Source organism: Medicago truncatula, chromosome 8 (genome assembly GCF_003473485.1).
Source record: "Medicago truncatula cultivar Jemalong A17 chromosome 8, MtrunA17r5.0-ANR, whole genome shotgun sequence".
Classification (NCBI taxonomy): Eukaryota; Viridiplantae; Streptophyta; class Magnoliopsida; order Fabales; family Fabaceae; genus Medicago; species Medicago truncatula.
In genome coordinates this window covers 10,353,303-10,375,637 of record NC_053049.1, presented here as the reverse complement: position 1 = coordinate 10,375,637, position 22,335 = coordinate 10,353,303, and the positions used below count along the sequence as shown (strand labels likewise).

The 22,335-nt window shown below is 34.5% G+C and overlaps 4 protein-coding genes across 6 annotated transcripts; 1 reads left to right on the top strand and 3 right to left on the bottom strand.

The window, feature by feature from the left end:
- Positions 1–3,256, top strand: LOC25500743 (uncharacterized). Its single transcript, XM_013589228.3, has 2 exons — positions 1–2,479; positions 2,944–3,256. Exons 1-2 carry the CDS (start codon positions 580–582, stop codon positions 3,090–3,092), a joined length of 2,049 nt encoding a protein of 682 aa, XP_013444682.1. The 5' UTR covers positions 1–579; the 3' UTR covers positions 3,093–3,256.
- Positions 3,257–3,580: 324 nt separating this feature from the next.
- LOC25500742 (protein SUPPRESSOR OF PHYA-105 1) lies at positions 3,581–8,783 on the bottom strand. Of its 3 annotated transcripts, none has more exons than XM_024771639.2 (8): positions 8,417–8,632; positions 7,102–8,318; positions 6,631–6,788; positions 5,659–6,487; positions 5,386–5,532; positions 4,876–5,193; positions 4,734–4,793; positions 3,581–4,316 (listed from the first exon to the last, which is right to left on the bottom strand). In XM_024771639.2, exons 2-8 carry the CDS (start codon positions 8,287–8,289, stop codon positions 4,122–4,124), a joined length of 2,895 nt encoding a protein of 964 aa, XP_024627407.1. In that variant the 5' UTR covers positions 8,290–8,318; positions 8,417–8,632; the 3' UTR covers positions 3,581–4,121. The 3 variants fall into 3 exon arrangements, with proteins under 3 accessions (XP_024627407.1, XP_024627409.1, XP_013444681.1); XM_013589227.3 differs by lacking the exon at positions 8,417–8,632 and adding an exon at positions 8,639–8,783 and having other exon boundaries at positions 4,122–4,316; XM_024771641.2 differs by lacking the exon at positions 8,417–8,632 and having other exon boundaries at positions 6,631–6,804; positions 7,102–7,467.
- A 3,752-nt stretch (positions 8,784–12,535) lies between these two features.
- On the bottom strand, positions 12,536–13,333 carry LOC25500741 (E3 ubiquitin-protein ligase ATL4). Its single transcript, XM_013589226.3, has one exon. It carries the CDS (start codon positions 13,331–13,333, stop codon positions 12,536–12,538), a length of 798 nt encoding a protein of 265 aa, XP_013444680.3.
- Positions 13,334–15,206: 1,873 nt separating this feature from the next.
- LOC25500740 (mitochondrial adenine nucleotide transporter ADNT1) lies at positions 15,207–21,860 on the bottom strand. The gene is made up of 8 exons (XM_013589225.2): positions 21,377–21,860; positions 19,907–19,955; positions 19,561–19,724; positions 19,287–19,324; positions 18,345–18,457; positions 18,103–18,216; positions 16,161–16,505; positions 15,207–15,685 (listed from the first exon to the last, which is right to left on the bottom strand). The coding sequence occupies exons 1-8, from the start codon at positions 21,553–21,555 to the stop codon at positions 15,602–15,604; spliced, it is 1,086 nt and encodes a 361-aa protein (XP_013444679.1). The 5' UTR covers positions 21,556–21,860; the 3' UTR covers positions 15,207–15,601.
- Between the last annotated feature and the right edge of the window lie 475 nt (positions 21,861–22,335).

The window sequence follows — 22,335 nt, the reverse complement described above, 5'->3', positions numbered from 1 at the left end:
ACCGTTCACAATGGGAATGTTTGAGTGGTTTACCTCAACACTCAAAAGATAATCTAATCTTGAATCATAGCACAATCCGGAAATTTTGTTGTTTAGTCTTTTCTAATGTTACAAAGTTCATCATTTTAACAAAGACCCATTTTTTTCAATATATTTTTTTTGGTTCCTTACAATTTCAATCTCTTGGAAAATTAGTGGTGTCACATCTTACATAGATAACCAAGAACATATATTTTTTTCAAAAAAAACATTCTGTTCATTTTAATGTATATGATGAATTAAGGAACTTTTCATTAGTTTTAAGTCACATTGAAAATGCTTTAAACTGCATCAGTTTTACAATAGAAGGAGCTTGATCTATCAATCTCCTTCTTTGCCACAATTCTTATCTGGTTAGCATCTAAACTCATTGATGAATTACCTATGACATGAACACCAAACACGACACTGTCACGTAGACATCGGTAATAATATAAGAAAATGGAAGTACATTGGTTTTTGTTTGTGAATGTGAAAGAATATTCACCACTTCTTTTATTTACAGGTTTTGTTTAAGATCAAAACCAGAGTTAATTAGTTATGGAACAATTTAGACAAATTGGTGAGGCACTAGGAAGTTTGAAAGCTGTGATGGTGTTCAGAGAGAACATTCAAATCAATCAGAGACAATGTTGTCTTCTTCTAGATGTATTCAGCTTTGCATATGAATCTATTGCAGATGAGATCATACAGAATCTGAAATTTGAAGAGAAGAATGGAAAGTGGAAAGTTCTAGAACACCCCTTAAGAGAGATCCATAAGATTTTCAAAGAAGGAGAAAATTACATTAGGCATTGTTTGGAAATAAAGGATTTTTGGGCTAAAGCCATTACCTTGTGTCACAACACAGATTGTGTTGAGTTTTACATACACAATTTGCTATGTTGCATGCCTATTGTGATCGAAGCTATTGAATCGGCTTCCGAGACATCAGGTTGGGATCAAGATGAGATGCAAAGGAAGAGGCTTATCAATTCCAATAAGTATAGAAAAGAATTTAGAGACATGAAGCTTTTCAAGTGGAAATTTGGGAAGCAGTACCTCATTACTCAGGATTTGTGCAACCGCTATGATACGGCTTGGAAGGAAGATAGATGGCTTCTTTTCAACAAAATCCATGAAAAGAAAGTATCAGATGCTGCAACAAAGTATGAGAAGAAATTAATAGATTTACTTTCGAGGAATTCAGAAGTATCAGAATCACTCGAAGCTAAGCTTCTTTCAAGTTCAATATTGGTTTGTTCTAAGGACTATCAGGTGAGGAGAAGAATAGGGAATGGAAGTCAGTACAAAGAGATTCAATGGTTAGGTGAATATTTTGTTTTAAGACAATGTTCTGGTGACACTGATGCTTTGGAAAGTGAGATTAAAGAACTTTTATCTCTTTCACATCCAAATATAATGGACTGTCTTTGTGGTTTTACTGATGAGGAGAAGAAAGAATGTTTTCTGTTGATGGAACTGATGAGCAAAACACTTAGCAATCATATTAAAGAGGTTTATGGTCCGAGGAAGCGATTACCATTCTTGCTTCATGTAGCGGTTGATATTATGCTTCAGATTGCAAGAGGAATGGAATATATTCATTCAAAGAAAGTGTATCATGGAGAACTAAACCCTTCAAACATTCTTGTTAAGCCTAGAAGTACCTCTCCAGAAGGTTACTTGCATTGCAAGGTATCAGGTTTCGGTCTACCTTCTGTTAAGGACTTGAACCAGAAAGGGAATGCAAATCAAAATGGAACCCTCTCATTCATTTGGTACTCTCCAGAGGTACTTGAAGAGCAAGAACACTCAGGGGGTGTGTCGATATCCAAGTACACGGAGAAATCTGATGTGTACAGTTTTGGAATGGTTTGCTTTGAGCTTCTAACTGGAAAAGTTCCTTTTGAAGATAGTCATCTTCAAGGGGAGAAAATGAGCAGAAACATAAGGGCAGGAGAGAGGCCACTTTTTCCACTCAATTCACCGAAATATGTTATCAACTTAACAAAGAGATGTTGGCATACCGATCCAAATCAACGTCCGAATTTTTCGTCCATATGTAGAGTTCTTCGTTATGTAAAAAGATTTCTTGTATTGAATCCTGGTTACAATAGAGAGACAGACCCGCCAGTGCCACTTGTAGATTACTGTGATATAGAGTCAGCACTTTTGAGGAAGTTTCCTTCTTGGGGAAGTTCTGAATTGTCGCCAATATCTAATATTCCTTTTCAAATGTTTGCTTATCGAGTTATTGAGCGTGAAAAAGTAAGAACATGCTCTAGGGATTTCTCTGAATCTGGAAGTGATGCTTCGGCATGTGGTGATGAGCTTGTTACTTCTGGTGACGAGCCATTTCCATCCGTAACAGAAAAGAAATCTTCACTTGCACCTGAGATTGTAAACAACAGGAGGCTTACGACCAGGAAATCTCTAGATATGAGGATCAAACAACCAGGTTAGCTTCGAACTTTTCTTCGGCTCTTGTTAGTAGTATGCATGAAATTCTTCAATACAGCAATGCAGGTTTGTTTAAGAAGCTAATGTTCTAAAAGGATAGAAATTCATTAATGACAATTTAGTGAATTTTACTAACTTGATCATTTATTTTTAAGTTACTTACATCATCACATCATGCTAATGATGCAAAATTGCCTGCAAGGAAGAACCTCATAAGTATTTTACCTTTCCATGTTGACATCAATGGTCAATGCAAAAAAGCAAATAGCTATTATTATGTGGCATGCAAAGTAACTTGAAAGCCTGTGATTTTAGGACTTTACCTATAATATCAGGAATCCAAAAATGGCGTCTAGCATAATATTGAACTGAGTCCAGTCATCACTTTCAAGGGTGTGTGAAGAACAATGTTTGAATAAATTCTAACTGGTTTTTAACATTTTCATGTGCTTGTCAATGCAGTTACACCGAAAGGGAGACTAGATAGACCTCCACAAATGTCCCCTCGATTGAGAAGCATGCGGATTAATTCAGCTAAACATCTACTATCAACTCCAAGGATAATAAGAAGATCATCTTCTGGTCATGTCTCAGACTCTGAGCTAGCTTAGATCAAAACATATCATTTGCAATTTGCAAGGAAGAATTCACATAATCAACTCAAGTATAGTTTAAATTAAGGAATTCGTGACATAAGTAGTTTGTGAATAAGGATAGGAAAGCAAAAAGTACTGTGATTGACTCCTTGTATTCATACCACATCAAGAGTCTCTTCAATGCATGAAAATTGAAAAAAAATTCCTCCACAATTTTCTTATCCTTTCTGACTAGGTTGAAATATAAACCGAAGATTACAATATTATGGTGCTGGCTAGAAAAATCTTTCAAACATAGCAGAAAACTAACAAAAAATAGAAAAAAAAAAGTTTAAACCATCCTACCTAAGATTGCATTCCTTGCCAATCTTCAACAAAGATATAATTTTTCATGCAATTCAACTTTTACATAGTTTTATATGATGGTGTTAAATTGAATGATATCATGTACTTTTTTTTGGATAAAAGTGATTTGGAAGTTTAGAATATCTAGGGGTGTCATCTGCTTTAGTTAGTAATATGTCCCTCACTTCCTCAACAGATTGCAGTCTTACAAACATGGATATATAGAAGCAAGAAGGAGCTATGCTGTAAAACAACAAATTTGACATAGCTTCAAGTTCAATCTACTGGTGTTCCTATTTGATACATCACATATATGTAAAGTTCTTGAAGTGAAAACTTCTGCATTGCAGTAATGAATGAGAAGAATTTCGCTTGCCACTCGATGATATTTTAAAGAGACTTCATGATACAGCTTCACCTGTGATTAACTTCAAAAGCCTATATATATGTATGTGCTTCATATATATCTCGTTCGGCTTATTTTGTTCATATTTTAGGAAAAAAAGTGTTCTTCATGTCATGTTGTAGATAACAAAATCTTAACAAGATTACCTATCTATGAAAACTAAAGAGACATTGTTGCACGCCTCTTTGAAACAATTTAAACTCTATACCCTCTCCTCTCCATTTAAGCTTTATTCGTCATTAATCATTGAAGCCTGAATAAATCACTGGTCTGAGCCAAATAAAATGTATCTGTCACACCATCTGAAGTAGTTTCACAATTCCAACTGAGTTGGCTGCAACAAGCATGTTAGACTTCTTCCTCCAGCAGACACTAGAAACAAATTGTCCATTGTTATCATTACTGTTTGAATGACCAGAAATGGGATCGATTGACTCGAATTTGTGAGAAGCCATTGGCACTGGTAGAGATTTGTGATAACAGTAAACCTGAAAGGTAGAAAAAAATAGAAATGTTCAAAATGAAATCATAATGTGTATCTTTTGATCCCTCATTTGATATTGAATTCAACAAATTATCGGACATAGAATTTTAAGTGGTATCTGCGAAGGAGTTTCATCAACACTACAATAATACAAGAACATATAATCATGAACTATGAAAGCAAGAACAGTGTTAATTGAGCTTAGTCTATATGTAACTCTGTTGTATGATCAGAGTCCTAAAACGCCGTAGAGTAATAAAAAGAAAAAAATTCCACAAAAATTATGAGAAACTAATTTCTTTGGCTAAATGTAGCGTAGAATGTGAAACGGTTTGCTAGTCTCACGATACAATCAGCTTACCAGAGATCCAAACAGACTAATGTACTATATCATAAAATAAAAATAAATTAAAAAGTATACCTCATTAGATTCTGAACCACATGCAATGTATCCATCCAAAACAGATAAACCAACGAAATTCTGGATAAGAACGATGAACAAGAAACAATTAGAATAGACAAAAGAAAACAAAAAGTGAGGTGACATGAGTAGAGAAACCAACCTTTCCATTACTATGACCTCTAAAGGTTAAGTCACAAGCATCAGATGACAACTCGGCTGAACTAGTTTTCTTTAAGTCCCATAACTTCAAAGAGTTATCAGTGGAAGCAGACACAACTGTTTGTGCATCTATAAATTTTACATAGCTAACAGCTTTTCCATGACCAGGTAACGTACACCAAGGAATTTTAGTGTTACGAAGATCATAACCGTACACCTTGTAATCAGCCGATCCAAAAAATAAAAGATTTGTGGAGTATTCAGAGAACTGAACACAACATACATTTGCCGGACTCATTATGGTTCCTATAGAATTTCTCTGCAAAAAACAACAGCATTATGAGATAATTATATTATTTTTTGTGAAGCATAAACATTCTACTCATCAATTTCCTTCCTGTCATATAGTTATATTTCTTTTCATATTATTCTTCTACATAACTTCTGAGATTATATCAAAAGTCTGTTTTAAGTTATGGTTTGTAATCAAAATGCATAAAAAGAAGCATGCCTCGCTGATATTCCATAGTTTGACAGAACAGTCATCACTTCCACTGGCAAACATTTTTGGGTCGGACGCCGAAAAGTGAACAGACCAAGCTCTCTTTTGGTGCTCCATGTATTGAGACAGTGGCTGACCAGTGCCTGCATCCCACATCTGAATCCAACCATGTCACATAACATTAATGTTAATGAAAACATAGAAACAATCAGAAGAAAAAGCAATGATATCTTAGTTTTCATCAAATGTAATGTAAATGTTGCAAGTATTACAAATACACACCTGAACCACACCATCATAATCAGTAGATGCCAGATGGTTTTTTATATAACTGTTCCAGCACACACAACTGAGCTTTGATTTGTTTGACATCTCGACAACGGGGTACTGAATGTCTGTAGAATCACTTGAAATAGCATTAAGGTCAAATATCTTTATTTTCTTTGAAATTCCACCGGCTGCAATGTAGTCTTCATCACGGTCAAAACTTAAGGCACATATCACATTGGCAGAACTAAGAAGATCACTGTTTCTCAATGTTCCGCGCTCTTCAAACTTGCTGTAACGAGCGAATTTGCATATACCTTCATAGAAAGGTCCTAGACAACCAATAGAACCTTGAATTCTCTTTGGCCCATTACCAACATTCTCTAAATGAGGCAATCTCCATCTGGTTTCCATCACACTTTTATCACTGCTTTTGGCGGCTGCAGCTTCCTTGAGCGGGCCTTGGAATCTCATGGAGAAGTAACTATTCTCTAGCTGACTTATGTTATTCATAAATTTTGCTTCATCAACAAATGAACTTGGAAAAGATCTACTAATAATTTTACTGGAAGAATCATGATAAGGTAGATAGTTCAATTGTGACGATGGAAATGCTGAATCACTTCCATACGAATGATTTCCTTCTACCTCCTTAATATCTTCGTTCAAACAATGTAGCTCTTCTGCCAATTTAGCTTCCTGTTTTTTCTTTTCTTCTTCAACTGAAATTAGAAAATGCAGTAATTCCTGTGTGTCAGCTACATCGTCTTCAGATACTATAACATTATTATCACCAGAGTTTGATGCCTCTAATTCGCGTATAAATTCAGATTCTAAAATCATCCTGTTATACATAAAAAGATAGTTAAGATATTATAAATGAAACAGAATAGTCGTCGAACATCAATAACAATATTCTATCAGCCATTAAAAATCATACATTCAGAATAATAGCATCATCATAAGAACAGCAGCATAATGCTTTACCTGGTATTGGGACGAGAAGACGGTTCAGGGTGCAGAAGCCATAGACAAAAACCAGCGTCCTTTGCATTTTGTGATAGAAATTTTGGCGGTAAGATTCTATGACGCATATCAAACATCACAGTTGAATGTGCTTCCAATGACTCAATATTGCACAGCAACTGTGAGAAGCATCCACTAAAATGTTAACAAAATAGGTTATGAATAATTATAGGGTGATGATCTAAAAACTGAGAAGCAACTCAATAGTTAAAAATGATAGCATAATTAATCCAAGAAGTTGGAATAAAACTTGTAAGTCAAAACATATATGTATCAATTTCATTTCCTAAGGTTAGATTAAATTGTGCATAACAGCCCTGTGGTTATTTTAATTAGTGAAACTTAACAAAATATTTTGGCTATATATCGAGAGGAAATTATGCAGGATAAAGGTTTATGAAAGTAATAAAAATGTGTTAAAAATTTGCTGACCTCAAAAAGAAGAACTCCAAGGCTATAAACATTTGATGAAAATGTACAAGCTTCCTCATTGAGCACTTCTGGACAAGAATACCATTTCTCTTCAAACTCAATTGTTTCAGAAATAAACTGTTTTTCTTCTGCAAAAGCATGTTGATAACTCGAATCGTCAAGCCACAACCTTTCTTTATTAACCCTTGTTTCCATGTCCATTTTTGTGTCACAGCCATGAATACAGTTGAAGTGATGCTGCTCCTTAAGAGATGTTTTCTCTTCACATAGCTTTTGCTTCTTTGCACTCAAATTTTGGCAAGCACAGTTATCTTGTTCCCAAGGCATTTTCCTTGTTCCGTTGCAGGTCATGATAGCCTTAAGGCATGACTTAAATACGGTGAAACATGATTTTTGGTCATCAAACACATGTTGGCTATATGAACCAATGTATTTAATTTTATTCAAAGGCGATAAGACGAAACAAGATGGTTTTATGTCTTCCAAGACAAATCCTTGAGAGTGTGCAAAATCAACCAATTCCAAAATCTGTTTAAATATATACAGCCTTTCTGATTTCTTCACTTTATGACTTTCAGACTTCATCCACGCTCTTAAGTTGAGTCCATCGTTAAAACATTCTGCGCCAGACATCACATTATGAAGAATTCCCTTTCCCTTCACTGTTTTCTCTCCTAACAATTGAGGATAACTAGATGTAGCAGAAGAACTTTGCATTTTACTGCTAACAAAATGTGTATTATCCATATTGCCTATATTAGCAAAAGCCTTATATTGTTCATGATTCAAGTTCTTTCTAGAATCAATTCCCTTTTGTCCTTTGCTTAATCTGAGTGATTTCTGTGCAATTTTTCTACTCAAGCTATTATTATACTTAGACTCAATAGCTAATTGATTTCTCTGATGCTGTCTAAAATTATGTGGAGGGATACCTAAAGCCACATTCAAGTTCTTATTATTCCTAACATGTAATTTTTCAACAATGTGTTTAGGATCTGTGGTGGAACAAAAACTAGTACTAGGAGGTCCAGATCCAGCTAAGGAAGCAAAATTTCTAGTTAAAATATTATTCTCATTACCAATCACATTTTCCTTCCTAATAGGTGTGCATAATCTAGGTGACCTTGGTAAAGGGTCATTGATTTTCCTCTTATGCTCTTCAGTTCCTCTCCCACTATTTGCAGTCATGTCTTATAAATAACCAATTCATGCAGTTCCTTCAATCAAATTTAGATCAATATATAAGTTTATTTTACAACATATATTGTGAATATGACTGAAAATCAACAAGCAACTAAAAAAAATATATATATACCTTCAAATGATTGCATGAACATAGATGTATAGAATATATTTTCTTTATAACAAGAAAAAGAACAGACATGTTGAATAGCATATGATAAACTTGGTCACATCACATGATAGTATATGGAGCAATAACACTAAATTACCAATGAACAAAGTAACCCTTTGGAGAGAGAATAACAATGATATCAGAAAATTTAGAAAGGATAAAATAAAGAACATATGGACTAACCAGAGAGTTATTGGAGAGGAAAATATCTTGATCACAACAATGACAAGTAATGTATAGTGAAACCAATAAATACTTGAGTTCAGAATAAAGAAAAAAAATTAGGAGTATATTGTTTGTGCTCAGAAGATATTTATAGGAATTTTTATGGACAGAATTCAATAATATTTGTATTTTTCATTAATTAGAATCAGTGTAGATGGGGCTGTCCACGTCTGAGGCAAAAAGTGCAGCCACGATATTAGTGTTTCATATGATGCCGCCTGATTCACACATTTAAAGAAGCTATATACTTTATTGTAAAAAAACAAAAGCTAAGTGTGCTATAGATAGATACTATTTTTGAACCATACACAAAAATTAAGCATGATTGCAGCAATTGTGATTAATGTTTGTGGCAATTTCAGTTGTCTCTTACTCTTAAGCATGTTTAATGTGCCACACAAATTAATTATTTAGTATATTCATGGTGGCTAATTCTATGACGCACAAGTAAAATAAATGTTGTAACTAAAAAGAATTCACAAGTTTTTTTTTTTTTTTGTGGTGGTCGGATTTGAACCCTAAACTTTATCTATATTATTTATTATCTTTATCAACTAAGTTAAGTTTAAAATGACTCAATATATCAATAAATAAATTCTACAATTAAATTAAATGAAATATGATGATACTTATTAATTATAGGGTTAATGATATTTTACCCCCTGTAAATAGGTCATTTTCGGTTTCCTCCTGTAAAAAAATTTTTTTTTTTTTGGTCAGATAGTCTAATGGCTAGAAATTCACTTTTAAAGTGAATAAGTGGGGTGTCCGGGATTCAAACTCCGACCTCTGTATATAATAATGCATTGTCTCTGCCAACTGAGTTATACTTACGGGGACTTTTAATAACCTATTAAAGGGGTATTCAAAAACAAATTTTTTTTACGAGAAATAAATAAATAAAAATTATAATTGAAAAATAAAAAATGACATATATTACGGTGAATATAGCACTATTAACCATTAATGGAAAACAACTTACAAATAACTAAAGAAATACTGTAATATTATTAGGTGGCTGGTAAGGTGACACGAGTATGATTTTACGGTCAAAAAGTTGCATGTGGTGGCTCAACAGTGGTCAGATTGTTATCGATGTCAACCATACATTACTGTCATTTTTCTTTGCCAAAACATTAGTGTTATTTTAAAGGGTAATAAAAAGAAGAAATGTTATTTAAACAATTATTTTTGATAATTTTGGTGACAATTCTCTCTCATACTTTCATTATATTTTTATTCTCTCTTTTCCTTTTTCCCTCTTTATTGTTATTGTCCAATAAAAAAGAAGGAAAAAGGTTATCACCCAAAATTGTTTAAAATTGATTGTCAAAATATCATTCCTCAGTAAAAATGAGAGGTATAGTGTAACAGTAGTGTTAAAAGGAGAGGTTTATATGCAGGGGTCGGGGTTCAAACCCCGAACACCCCACTTATTCACTCTATAAGGTGAATTCTAGCCGTTAAGCTACCTGACAAAAAAAATACCCTTTCAGGTTGTTTTCATTTTTACCCTTTTGGCTTATTTGATCACGTCTATGATATTATTGAAATTATTAATTAAAGAATTTGTTAAATTTTATTAAAATAGAAATAATTCATAACAATAGGAATAATATTAGACATTATATAAAAACCTTCTTTTGACCTTTTATGAAGAAATTATGTTTTAGCGTGACATTTTATCTTTCAATTTTACCTTCAGCTTTTAATCATATTTTATCATTTTATTGTTTAGTGACGCTAATAATTTTTTTTTGTGTTATTATGTTGATTTTAGTGGTACCGTGGTTTTCAATGGATTTGGATCCTCTCCAACCATTTCTCTCATGTTGTTTGTTCTACTATAATCTAAACCTTTCATTCACTTTTTTTTCTCTCTATTTAGTGTTGTTTTTGTTCATTTATGAACCAATCAACCATTGAATTAGAAAATGAGAGGGAGCTGCACAAAAAAAGGCAGAAGAGGATCCAATTCCGTATTTAACACTCGACAATTCATTCTCTCAACAAAAAAAACAACTCAACAAATGCAGTAAGTGGAAAAAGTGGGGCATGATTAGTAAAAGGTTTCCAACAAATGCTAATAAATATGGACATGACGGAGTTACTATGATATTATGTTGCAAACTCTAAAGGAGAGTCGGTGGAAAAGTGGTGAAAAATGTGTATCCCCCTCATTGTGACATGAAATCGTAAGGTTTTCTAATTGTAACTAATTCCGTGAAACTCGACTGAGAAAGCAAAAGTTTATTGGAGATTTTGAGGTTGATGTAGTTGTGCTTATGTGTAGTGGAAGTCTTTTGTCATGCCTTATGTGGTGAGGATTATGGGTTATTGGACCATCATGTGTTGGATTGGTGGCGTGGCATGAGGCTTAGTCCGAAACAAACTCTAAATAAGGATAAAATGAGTAAATAGTCAATTTCTCCCCTAAAATTGTAAGTTTCATCAATTATCCCCTTGAAATTAAAAAAACCTTCAATTACCCCCCTGAAATTTCACAACGTTAGTCAATTTACCCCCTCCGTCAAATTTTTCTGTTAGTGAATATGACGTTTTGCAAATACCCCCCCTGAAGTTTTGCACTTATGTGCAAAATGCCCCCAAACTTAAAAATTTATATTATTTTTTTTCTTAAAAACAAACAATTAATAGTTAAATATTAAAACTAACTATTAATTTTGGAATTTGGGAAAACTACATGCATATATACATCAAAATAGGCTCCAAAATGGGGAAAAATATGTATTTTTTAAAGTGACAATAATGGGATGATTTGTGGATTAATATTGGGGGTTGTGTAGTTTAAATGGTTTGAGCAAATTGTTGAAGCAGTTGGAGGAGTTAAAAGACTAAGATGGTGAAGGAAAAAATATAAATTTAAATCTGATTATTAATTTGTTTATAAACCTCTAAAAATAAAAAAAAAATTGAACAAACAAAAATGGAATATATTAACACCAAATCGTAATTGCTGCAGCACAAGATGTGCCATAACAATCACCGAGAGAAACACAAACTAGTCAATAACCTCTAAAAATAATAATTTGTCTATTAGAAATAACCATTATTGTCACTTTAAAAATACACATTTTTCCCTATTTTGATGTATATATGTATGTAGTTTTTTCAAACTCCAAAATTAATAGTTAGCTTTAATATTTAACTATTAATTGTTTGTTTTTAAGAAAAAAATAAAATAAATTTTTAAGTTTGGAGGGCATTTTGCACATAAGTGCAAAACTTCAGGGGGGTATTTGCAAAACGTAATGTTCACTAACAGAAAAATTTGACGGATGGGGTAAATTGACTACCGTTGTGAAATTTCAGGGGATAACTGCAATTTTGTTAATTTCAGAGGGTAATTGATAAAACTTACAATTTTAAGGGGGAAATTGACTATTTACTCAGGATAAATACTTCATCCTCAATAATTATTGCGTCAAAAAAAAAATTAAAATATTCATCATATTTTCTAGAATTCACAACTTAAATTTGTCAGTAAAAAGTAGAAATTAAGTACTAAAAAATCCATAAGGTCCCAAAATTTCAAAAACATTTTAAAATGAACAACCATCAAATAATCTCTTAAACTGTAGTTTAGTGGTACCGTCTTTAACACTAATAATACTAGTGTTGAGGTTAAAATGTTAGTTTAGACTAAAAAATTGCATATTAGTCTAGTATACATTTGAAAAGATTTATAAGAAAATACAATATGTCTGACGTGGCAGTTAATTGGTTTCTAATTGGGTGGGTGTCCATGTAAACTTCCTTTACTGATAAATGCCTCAAATCAAAATCAAAAGTGAGGTTGATTCAAATTAGAAGAAATTAGCAATATTAATTAATCTAATAATCCCCTGAAAGCCAACGAAACATTTCGGTAATCTCCTCACCTATTCTGTTAGCTTCGATTCTGCGACTACTTCCACCGAAGAACCTTCCAGAACCACGAAATGACCCCGTTCGCGATGAAACTGCACTCACCGGAACCTGCGATACCTCCATTACACGATAATCGAATGATCCTCCAATGGAATATGATGACAATGCGTCTCCGCCGACAGCTTCTGGATAAGTCACATTTCCAATTTCAACTCGGAAACTGTCGGAAGGTGATCGGAGAATCGCCGCGAGGTCGGATTCTGAAGCGAAAATTGTGGAACGGCAAAGCGGACAACATGAGAGGTTGGAAGAACGGAGCCAATTGTCAATACAGTCGGAGTGAAAGGCGTGACAACACCTAGGGAGAGCGCGGAGGAGGTCAGTGGTGCTGAACGCGGTAAGGCAAACTGCACAGTCGGCAGTGGCGGTAGCGGTCGTGGAAATGGAGGAGAAATGAAACGTAGGAAGTGAATCGATTGCTCGTTGTATTTCCGGCGCAGGTTGAGGTGGTTGCGACGACGGTGGTGTTGAATCGGAGGTGAAATGGAACGGAATCGGAGGGAGTGAGTCGATGTTTAGTGAAGCTGGAGGCGACTCAGTAACAATCGTCGTCAATGGTGGTGGTGATCGCGGTGGTGTTGAATCGGAGAGGAGACGTCGGCGATTTATGCGGAGTTGAAGGAAACGGAGCATGAGTGAAAGCATGAAGGTGATGAAGAGAATAGCGAGAATGATGAGAATGGTGGAGAATACTGAATCCATGGAGAGAAAAACGAAAGAGGTTAGAGAGAGAGAAGTGATGGTGGAATGAGAACAATGATACATAGTGAGTGTTGTTGTTTTGCAATGACAGTGTTGCATTGTTCTAAGTTGTAACAGAAATATGAGTCACCCTTTGCCTCATGCGTGTGGTTGGTTTTGGTGTGAATGAGAGCATTTTTGTATCTTCTGATTTCATTTTGTAAACGGAGTATTAATCTTCAATATAATTTAATATTCATATAGTACAAAAATGTAAATACAGTAGTACTAATGTTAGTATTTTACAGTAATCGGTTATTGTCCTTCGTCTTCTATGTTTCATGAAATCTCTCAGGTGTATAGTGGTTGGAAATTTATTCCATTGGAGTAACATCTCTAGCCTCTTAAAAGGACCAAACCTCGCATTGTTTTATAATAATTTGGTTTTGGTGATGATTTTTAGATGGCAGCAGCTATTGGTGAGGATTGATGAAACAGAAGTTCTAATAGACTGGTGCCACTTTGTGATTTGAGTGTTGTTTGCCACGAATGTATTAGTTTCTCCATGTGCAAATTTGTATGCTAGAATAATAATTGGTGATGTTCATTTGATGGAACTTGATATTGGTGTGCTTAAGGTGGTTGTGAAACATTGGTGCTGGGTTATGCTAAAGCCTGGAAATTGTTGTTTTTGTCTACTTTAAGCTACAACATTGTGATGGTTTTGGGGTGTGTTGGATTGACATTGTGCTATTTGCTTGTTTTAAGAGTTGTTGGCGTATTAACAAATGTTTACTATGGTCATACCATAGGTGTCTTGAGATTCATTTCTACTTTATCAGACTCTCTTTGAAGGCTTCTTCTTTCTTAAATAATTTACGATCTCGAGTGAACCTCTAAGTAGGATTCAAATTCAGCTGAAGTTGATCATCTGTCATAAAAAAAAGACCGGCCGGCTCTTATAGGATCCACAAGAAATTTGATTTCTTTTGGAAACAAATGATTATTCATTCTCGTATGATATTTCGAATCCTCGTCCCTAATGAAATTTATATGATCCTCGAATTCATCAGAAAACCTTACTTGAATAAAATTAGGTCCCTCGGAGATCTTTTTTCCTTTTGAATGATGCAGGAGCTTAGTGCGTTTATATTGATGTTTCTTTATTTGTCTCTCATTAATGCAATATTTTCTATCATAATTTTTTTATAAAAAAAATAAAAAAAATAGTTTGTCGGTAATGGTAAATTCAGGCAAAATGTTACTTTGCGTTTTAATTAGGCATATAGTAATGATAGTTTCACTTTCTATAAGAAAAATCATATGATACACTAGACAAAAAACCAAAATAAGTGAATCATATACGAATCTTGCCTCCATTAACCTTGCTTAGTTATATGCAGAAAGAGGTGTCCAAAAACTTTTGAACGCGAAATTATGGACATAGCCTTTATGGGTACCCCGGCCTCAAGCATTAGTCTAGATATGAAGAGATATGTCGCTGTTACCATTATTATTATATATGTAGTCATCAAGGATCACCATACATAGCCTACTCAATGTGCCAGCTTTCTACTTGGAATGCTGAATATGAACTCAGGCAGATACAGTTACGTTCAATGGCTACCAGAACAGTAATAGGAGTTTGTCCTACCCTGCTACTTCTACTTGACACCAAGAAAAACAATAGAACATCCGTGATTATGCCCTCAAATTAGGAATTGAAGCATCCTCTCATCAATTACATCGCAGTCATACTAGAAGGTAAGATAAATCATGCGTCCTAATTTCTTATGACAACCAATAAAACCATTGTTAAACAAACTAAAATCACATTTTCATTGCAATTGAATTAACCTTTATACTTGGCAACATACACACTTCAACTCAAATATTTAACACAATCATTCCAAACATATTATTTTAGGGATAGTGTATGGAAGGCATAGAATGGAAATATCAAGCACATCAAATTCCACTAAGAAAAATGCTTTCTTAACTAGTGCAGAAAGCTAGGCAGATGTGTCATTGCATTGTTTTTCCACAACACTTATTGACATGGAGTATGAATAAGAAGCTGAAAACTACAGCACGTTTGCAAAGAAAACAAATAGGAACAAGGGAATAAATTTATAGACACTAACTCTAGAGTTCTAAACTCATCCTCAGTGAGATGAAAAACAAGAAAATAATTTGAAGTTGCCATCTCTATGTCCCCTTGCCTATCAAAAAAGAGAGGAGAAAACCACACCACCAGGTAAACAGATAATATGGGGCGGCTATCAAGCTTTAGTCTGATATTCTGATCTCCACTCCTAAAATGTCCTTCACCATCTCATATGATACAAATGCAAGCGCTATGGATGGAACCACCTGTAAAACAACAAGTGAGTTAAATAATGTTATAATTAGAGGTAAACAAAAAATTGTTCAATTAAGACCAGTAAAACTAATTTCAGGTGAATAAATATTCAATAAACACAAGCTTACTTCATATGAAAATAAATCCTACTTTGTTAAAATTTGACATGAACTTTTCGTGTAAAAGATTTATCTAAACAATTCATGAATGTTCATAAAGAAATAGATTGAAACACATTTCACACGACCTTATCATGTCAAATCTCACAAGAAGGACCCGTTCACATCTCACTGTACGATTAAGGGAATCACACAGGAAGTATCTGTGTAAGTGAAGTGTCTCATATTTTCCAGAGATGCATAGAAATAGTGATATCTCTGAAAATAAATGGAAGCAAAATGCAAGCCTTCCTCTTAAGACAAGATCAAGACATCAAGTACATACAATTTTTCCTGAATTGATTGTGACTGTTAGAAGACGACTGACCTTAACAGAATTGGGCACCAGACCCTTGTATAATGCACCGAATCCCTCGTGCCGAACAGTTTTCCTAAATGCATCAACCATTCCAGTATATTCAAGTGGGACTTTGCCTACTCCATCCCCAGTTATAACAGAAGCAGCATTGTGCCAACCGGTCATCTGCATTCTTCGACGAATGACATCAAGAGGGTAAGCAACAGTTTGTCCAATAGTTCCGGCAGCAGCACCACAGGCAAGGCGTGTTGTCACACTCAACTCAGAATCTTGGGCTAGACCAAATGGTTTAGTTTTAATCAAATAATCTTTCAGAGACTCATAGACAGCAAAGTTGAGACCTACATAAGGAATCTGCGGAAGAGAGAAAGAAAAAACAATAACAGTCAATTATAAATATAATCATGAAACATGCAAAGAATGTTGCATAACAGTAACCTTGCATGTGATCATATCTCATAGTTTAATTTTAATTGCACCAATATCAGGTAAAGGTTGATACAATTAACCACATTTTTGTTCCAAATTATAGGAATGTTAATGACACACTCACGTTAACAGTCTCATCCATTGAAGCACGTCATCCAATTTGTCAACCTCTTACTTGATTACCGGTTATTCACCTTTTAACATGTTTAATTTTGTTTTTTTTTAGCCCCTTTGGTCAGAAAAATCGTCATACCCTACAAATCTTGAATGCCCCATTTGACGTGAACATATGGTATTGTACTGCTTTTATTTTGCTTTTGAAATTTTTCCTTCTAAAAATCATAAAACAAAGACAAACTATTCTATCTATCTCTAAATTCTTGACTACGTACAGAAGCCAAAACCACCAACAGGTCCATATCGACTTTTCTGTTCTCTTCAAACTCCTTGACGTCCTCATCAATGATCTTGAGAATCACTGGATGTCTCATTTTTCAGTGGAATGAAACATTTGGGAACTGTACATGCTCTATGCTTCTCGAAAATCCCAACAACTTCACTCTATTGTACAACCCCCGTGTCTATCCCACTTGCTCCTCCCTCTGTGTTGGCTAAGATTGAGAAACCGATGGAGACATTTGTGTCATTAGCCCCTCGTGTTGAGGGGTCATGCAGGGTAATTGGCAATGCAGACCGTGGAGAGGGAGCAATAATCGTAAAATAAAATAGAAATAAGGCCAACTTGTTTAACGGGTTAACAGGTAAGGGGTTGGTAAACATAGATGATGTGGCCCAATAGATTAAAGTGTGTACGAGGTTAAGCTGCATGGTAGTCCTAACAACAAACTTATGGTAGTCCTAACAATAATCAGAATTTACTAAAAATCGTGTTGAAAAATTGTAAAATTGTGATACTAAATGTAGAGAACATGTAATGTAATGCATTAGCTTTTCACTTTTGGGCCGGTAGGGAATCATGCAATCTGCCTTTCCCTGGATACAGTTTTGAGGTAAGTACTATCCAATGGTATAACATGACTAATTGAATATGTGTATCTACCAATAGATCCTACCATAAACAGCCAAGAACAGAGAACCTAGGGATGCACCCTGCCTAAAATCCTACACCCATTGTTAGAAATTAAAGATCCGGTTTTAAAAAATTAAATGAATAAAAAAGGCTCAACCCACTTATTAAGCCATTTAACAGAGAAACAAGACCAAGCATGTAAATGTTTGCAATAATGAAGGCTAATGAAGGAACATAAGATGGCATAGAACTACACATCCAAGCAACCTTAGCAGGAATTCAGTTTTATATTTCAGAGTTTTTTTTCTCATTCTTGGGATCAACGTCGCTCCCACAAACAAATGTTCTATGTTGCTTTAAAATGCAGTATCAACTTCTCATGAAGATTGTAAATAAAGCATGATTACATAATTGTACCCAAAAAAAGTATGTTCCATAATGGATTCATGGTCATAATTATCATAAAAGAGATATTCAGGAAAGATTACTCACAACTCCAATTACTGAAGGAAGCCAGCCCTTATATAAAGCACGTGGTCCTTCTTCCCTGAGCACAGTACTCAAAGCATGGAACATTCCTCTGTACTGATAAGGGGATTTCTCAGTCTGCCAATACAAGGCAAAAAACTTTCTGTCAAACTTTCTGGCAAAAAACTTTTTTCCAATTAATATTACAACCCCCTTTATATAATCCACAACAACAAAAGCAATCATTTGGTAAAAAGAAAATGGACCTGAACGGTTATCCTGCCTCGGACCATATCCATCGGATAAGTTGCAGACATAGCAATTATTCCAGCACATGCTCCAGCTCCAAGACGTAAAACAGGAGTCAGCTGAGCATCCTCTGCAGAAAGTACAAGGGAATATACTTAAGGTCAGAATATTATCTACTAATTTTTTTACAATTATATACGCATATCTTTTCAGCCAATGTTGCCATATGAAAACTGGAGTTGTTTGATGATTTTAAAATAAAAATGTAAAAGATTACTGAAATAATGTATTTAAGAAACACCAATAAATCATTTGTATTAAAAATATTCACTTTCAGCACTGTATTAGTGTATTGGATATTCAAGCTGGCCCCTAGCCATCACATAGCTTCAGTATTTATGATGCATGAGTATGACTACTATTAAATGGTAGCCATTCCTATACAACCATCCTAGTACTGGTTAGATACACGTGCTTGCATACTCAAGTACTTTTTCCTTTTCATTTACTATGTACACTTAAGGCGGTGGAGCATTTTATTAAGTTGCTAACTTGGTATCACTCAAATACAAGCCAACCCTCACAAAAGACCGCCATGTTTCGCTACAAAGTTCTATTTTAATTTGCCACTTAATAAAACAAACTACTATTTATTGAAAAGTTGATTTATGCCAGCTTTAGGTATGTTGGCTTGCTTGATATATTGTATGAAGTTTTGATGAAAACATTACATTTGTTGTATGATTCAAATACAGCTAATGCAGCGCAATTACTGTCTCAATTTGCAAAGCCATTGAAAACACTGACACTGCAATTGCAGTCCATTTTTAAAAATCTGGAGCAAAGCCGGCTGGTCAAATTCATTAACATTCAAATATAATCTAACATTGCCCTTCATCAATTTTAAAAAATAAATCCAAGCCAACACAAATTAACCACAATAAAGAAGGTAGACGTACCATTTCCAGTTTGCTGCCGATACAAATGCAGTATACCTCTGTCAAAATAAGAAGGAATTGTCAGGGAAATAAAGAGGAGAAAAACAGTTAAATATAAAGGATGTATGAAATGATTGAAAACATTTAGCCACTAGAGTGCCCCTAAAGAAAAATGACAAAAGAGGATTGCAGTAGCCAATTTGCCATCACATATTGCACCTGAATGATAAGTAAAAAAATAGCTTCTAGACAAAGATACAATTAATGCTTCATTTTGTATACATGTAAAACTTACTTAGAAGCTTGCTCATAACTGAAGAACTTCACAGCAGAATTTGGGACAATTCTAGCACAATTAGTACCATTTCCCTTGAAAAGTCCACGGAATCCTTCAGTTCTCCATATATATTTCAGGCCTTGTATTGTTCCACTGTATTTTATGTTATGAGGATTCTGGACCTGCAGGGGGAAAGACCAAGTGACATGCAATTTGTAGAAATTAGGATACATCATAACAAGCATGCTGATATACAGTCTAATGTTGTCGCGGCATATAAACATACAAGTCTAATGTTCGTCGCGGCATATAAAAGCAAGAAGAGATGATACCAGTGTAAATCTAAACAACCAAACAAACTAACCTGTAGCAAAATTTTCATTCGTTCGAGCGGAGCAACAGCAGTTCGTGATCTGCAAGATACAAAAAAAATAATTGGTTTGATACGAATTCATTATAACACCAAAGAAACTATTTTGGAATTATCAAAAAGAAATAGGTTCCAGTCAAATTGGATTATAGGTCGTTGTAATTTTAATTATACCACAGCTGACTGAAATCTAAAAGCAACCCACAGCATACATTCATGCATTGGCAGGATTTGTAATGTTAGCAAGGAATTTACTATCAAGATATGAAGGGAATGGAAATCTTCTAGTTACATTTATAAAACACATACAATCACAAGAAGCCAAATCTAGTTCCAGAGCCCCAAAAAAATTGAAGGTTTTCTTCACAAGTGATTCCATCCAAAGCAAATAATAATCATACACGTGAAAATGCTCAAAAACAGAAGAATACACAATTAAAGACATTCATAACTAACAATCAAATTTCATTGCTACAAATATGCAAGCCCAATACAAAGCAAATAAGTTTTAGAGCGAAATAACCAAAAAGTCCAAAAACATACAGCATGACTATAATGAGGGTTCATTCCACTTTTACAGGAGCTTCACTGTCGGGCTGCTAGAGCCCATATATGGCCACTTCTCAAACGCAACACAGTAGGGTTTTGAATAACAACTAGGGGCTACTTCACAACACAGTGTCTCTATAGCAGCCACTACGACTGCTACTGACTACAGAACCCAAGCGTATCTTACTTTTAATGCAAACAATAGTTGCAGTTTTGCCAATTGGCTAAGCGTTCCTTAATTTTCTGATTTCCTCACCGGGAAAATAATGTAATCAAGGTGGTATAACATTAGTGGGCCCGTTTGGATTGGCTTCTTGTTGAGTTTATGCAAATAAATTAACTTTTTTGTATCATTCATAAGCTTGTCAAGGTAGTTTATGAAAAAACAGCTTATGAAGATACAATTTTTGTTAATGAGAACTTATGAATTAACATAAAAGCTATCTATTTGCATAAGCTATTATTCATAAGCTCAAAAATAAGCCAATCCAAACGGGCTCTTGTAAACATAGACAAAATCCAGACCTAACAAATAAGCTTTTACATTTAAAAGATCAGTTTTTTCGGGGGGTTACATTTAATTTAACAGCTCATGAATCACAATACTTCACCAAATAGAAAAGCCAAATCAACAATTATTCATATCAATCACCAATTACTCTACAAAATCAACCCAAATTCAAAACAAAATTGTTTTTTTTTTAAATAAAAACTGCATGCTTCAGTCTTCATTATTACCAAACAATGAAAACATACACCAATCTCAAGCATCAAAATTATACTATATAATAAATGAATATAACCTCAAATACATCCAATTAATCAATCATTTTTATATAACAAATAAATATTAAATTCACAAATACGTTTCTTCAAATATTCAAAAAATTCTGAGAAATGAGAAACGGAACTGACACTCCTCCGGCGACACCACCAGCAACGAGAGATTTGCAGATGCTACCAAACGCATAGTTAGGCTTCGCTTTAACAACACCTTCTCTAGCGAGCTTAGCTTCCTCCGCCAAATTCACGATCTTCGTCACCGCTGATTCGCCACTCTTCACATCCTCCGAAGCCATGCTTTCCGAAGCCATAATCAAAATCAATAATTTATGATAAAATCAATAAACCCTAAACTAATCGGAAGTGAATAAATTAAGAAAAAGAGAGTAATTTAGGTTGTCGGAGATTGAGAGATCTCCGATTTTCCGGTGATGGTGAATTGCTCCGGTGATTATGCGATCATTTCTAGAGAGAGAAAGGGAGTGGTGGCTGCGGAAAGGTTTAGAGAGAGAGTGTGTGAGAGCTCACAGAGACCACTAATACTGGAGTGTGTGAGTGAAGGAGAGTGACGGCGTTTGGTTATTGTTAAGCTATTTATATGGAGCTTTAGAGAGAGAAGCCTTTAAGTGAGAGAAACAAAAAACATAGAGATAATCAAAATAAATGGATTATAACAAACTCAAACACTTGTCAAAAAAAAAAATTCAAACAAAATCATGTTTATCTATTTTAATAACATCACCCATAAAAATTTGTTTAACATATATTCGATTAAATGAAAAAGCAAGCATAAAATTTCTTATCCTTTAATCTTTTTATATACTGCAGAAATGGTTTTTTTTTTGTGGTGGCTGGGGTTTGAACCCCGGACCTTGCACATTGTCCATACCAACTGAGCTAAGCTCACGAGTAGGCATGGTAACAAAAACCCATGCCCATGGGTACCCGCCCAAACCAATCCTGATTTGACGGGTTTTCCCTGATTTTATTGGGTTTGGATGTGAATTTGGGTTTTCCCCGATTTCAAAATACGGGGACGGGACAGGTAACGGGGATATATGTACCTACCCTGAACCCATACCAAAACCCTA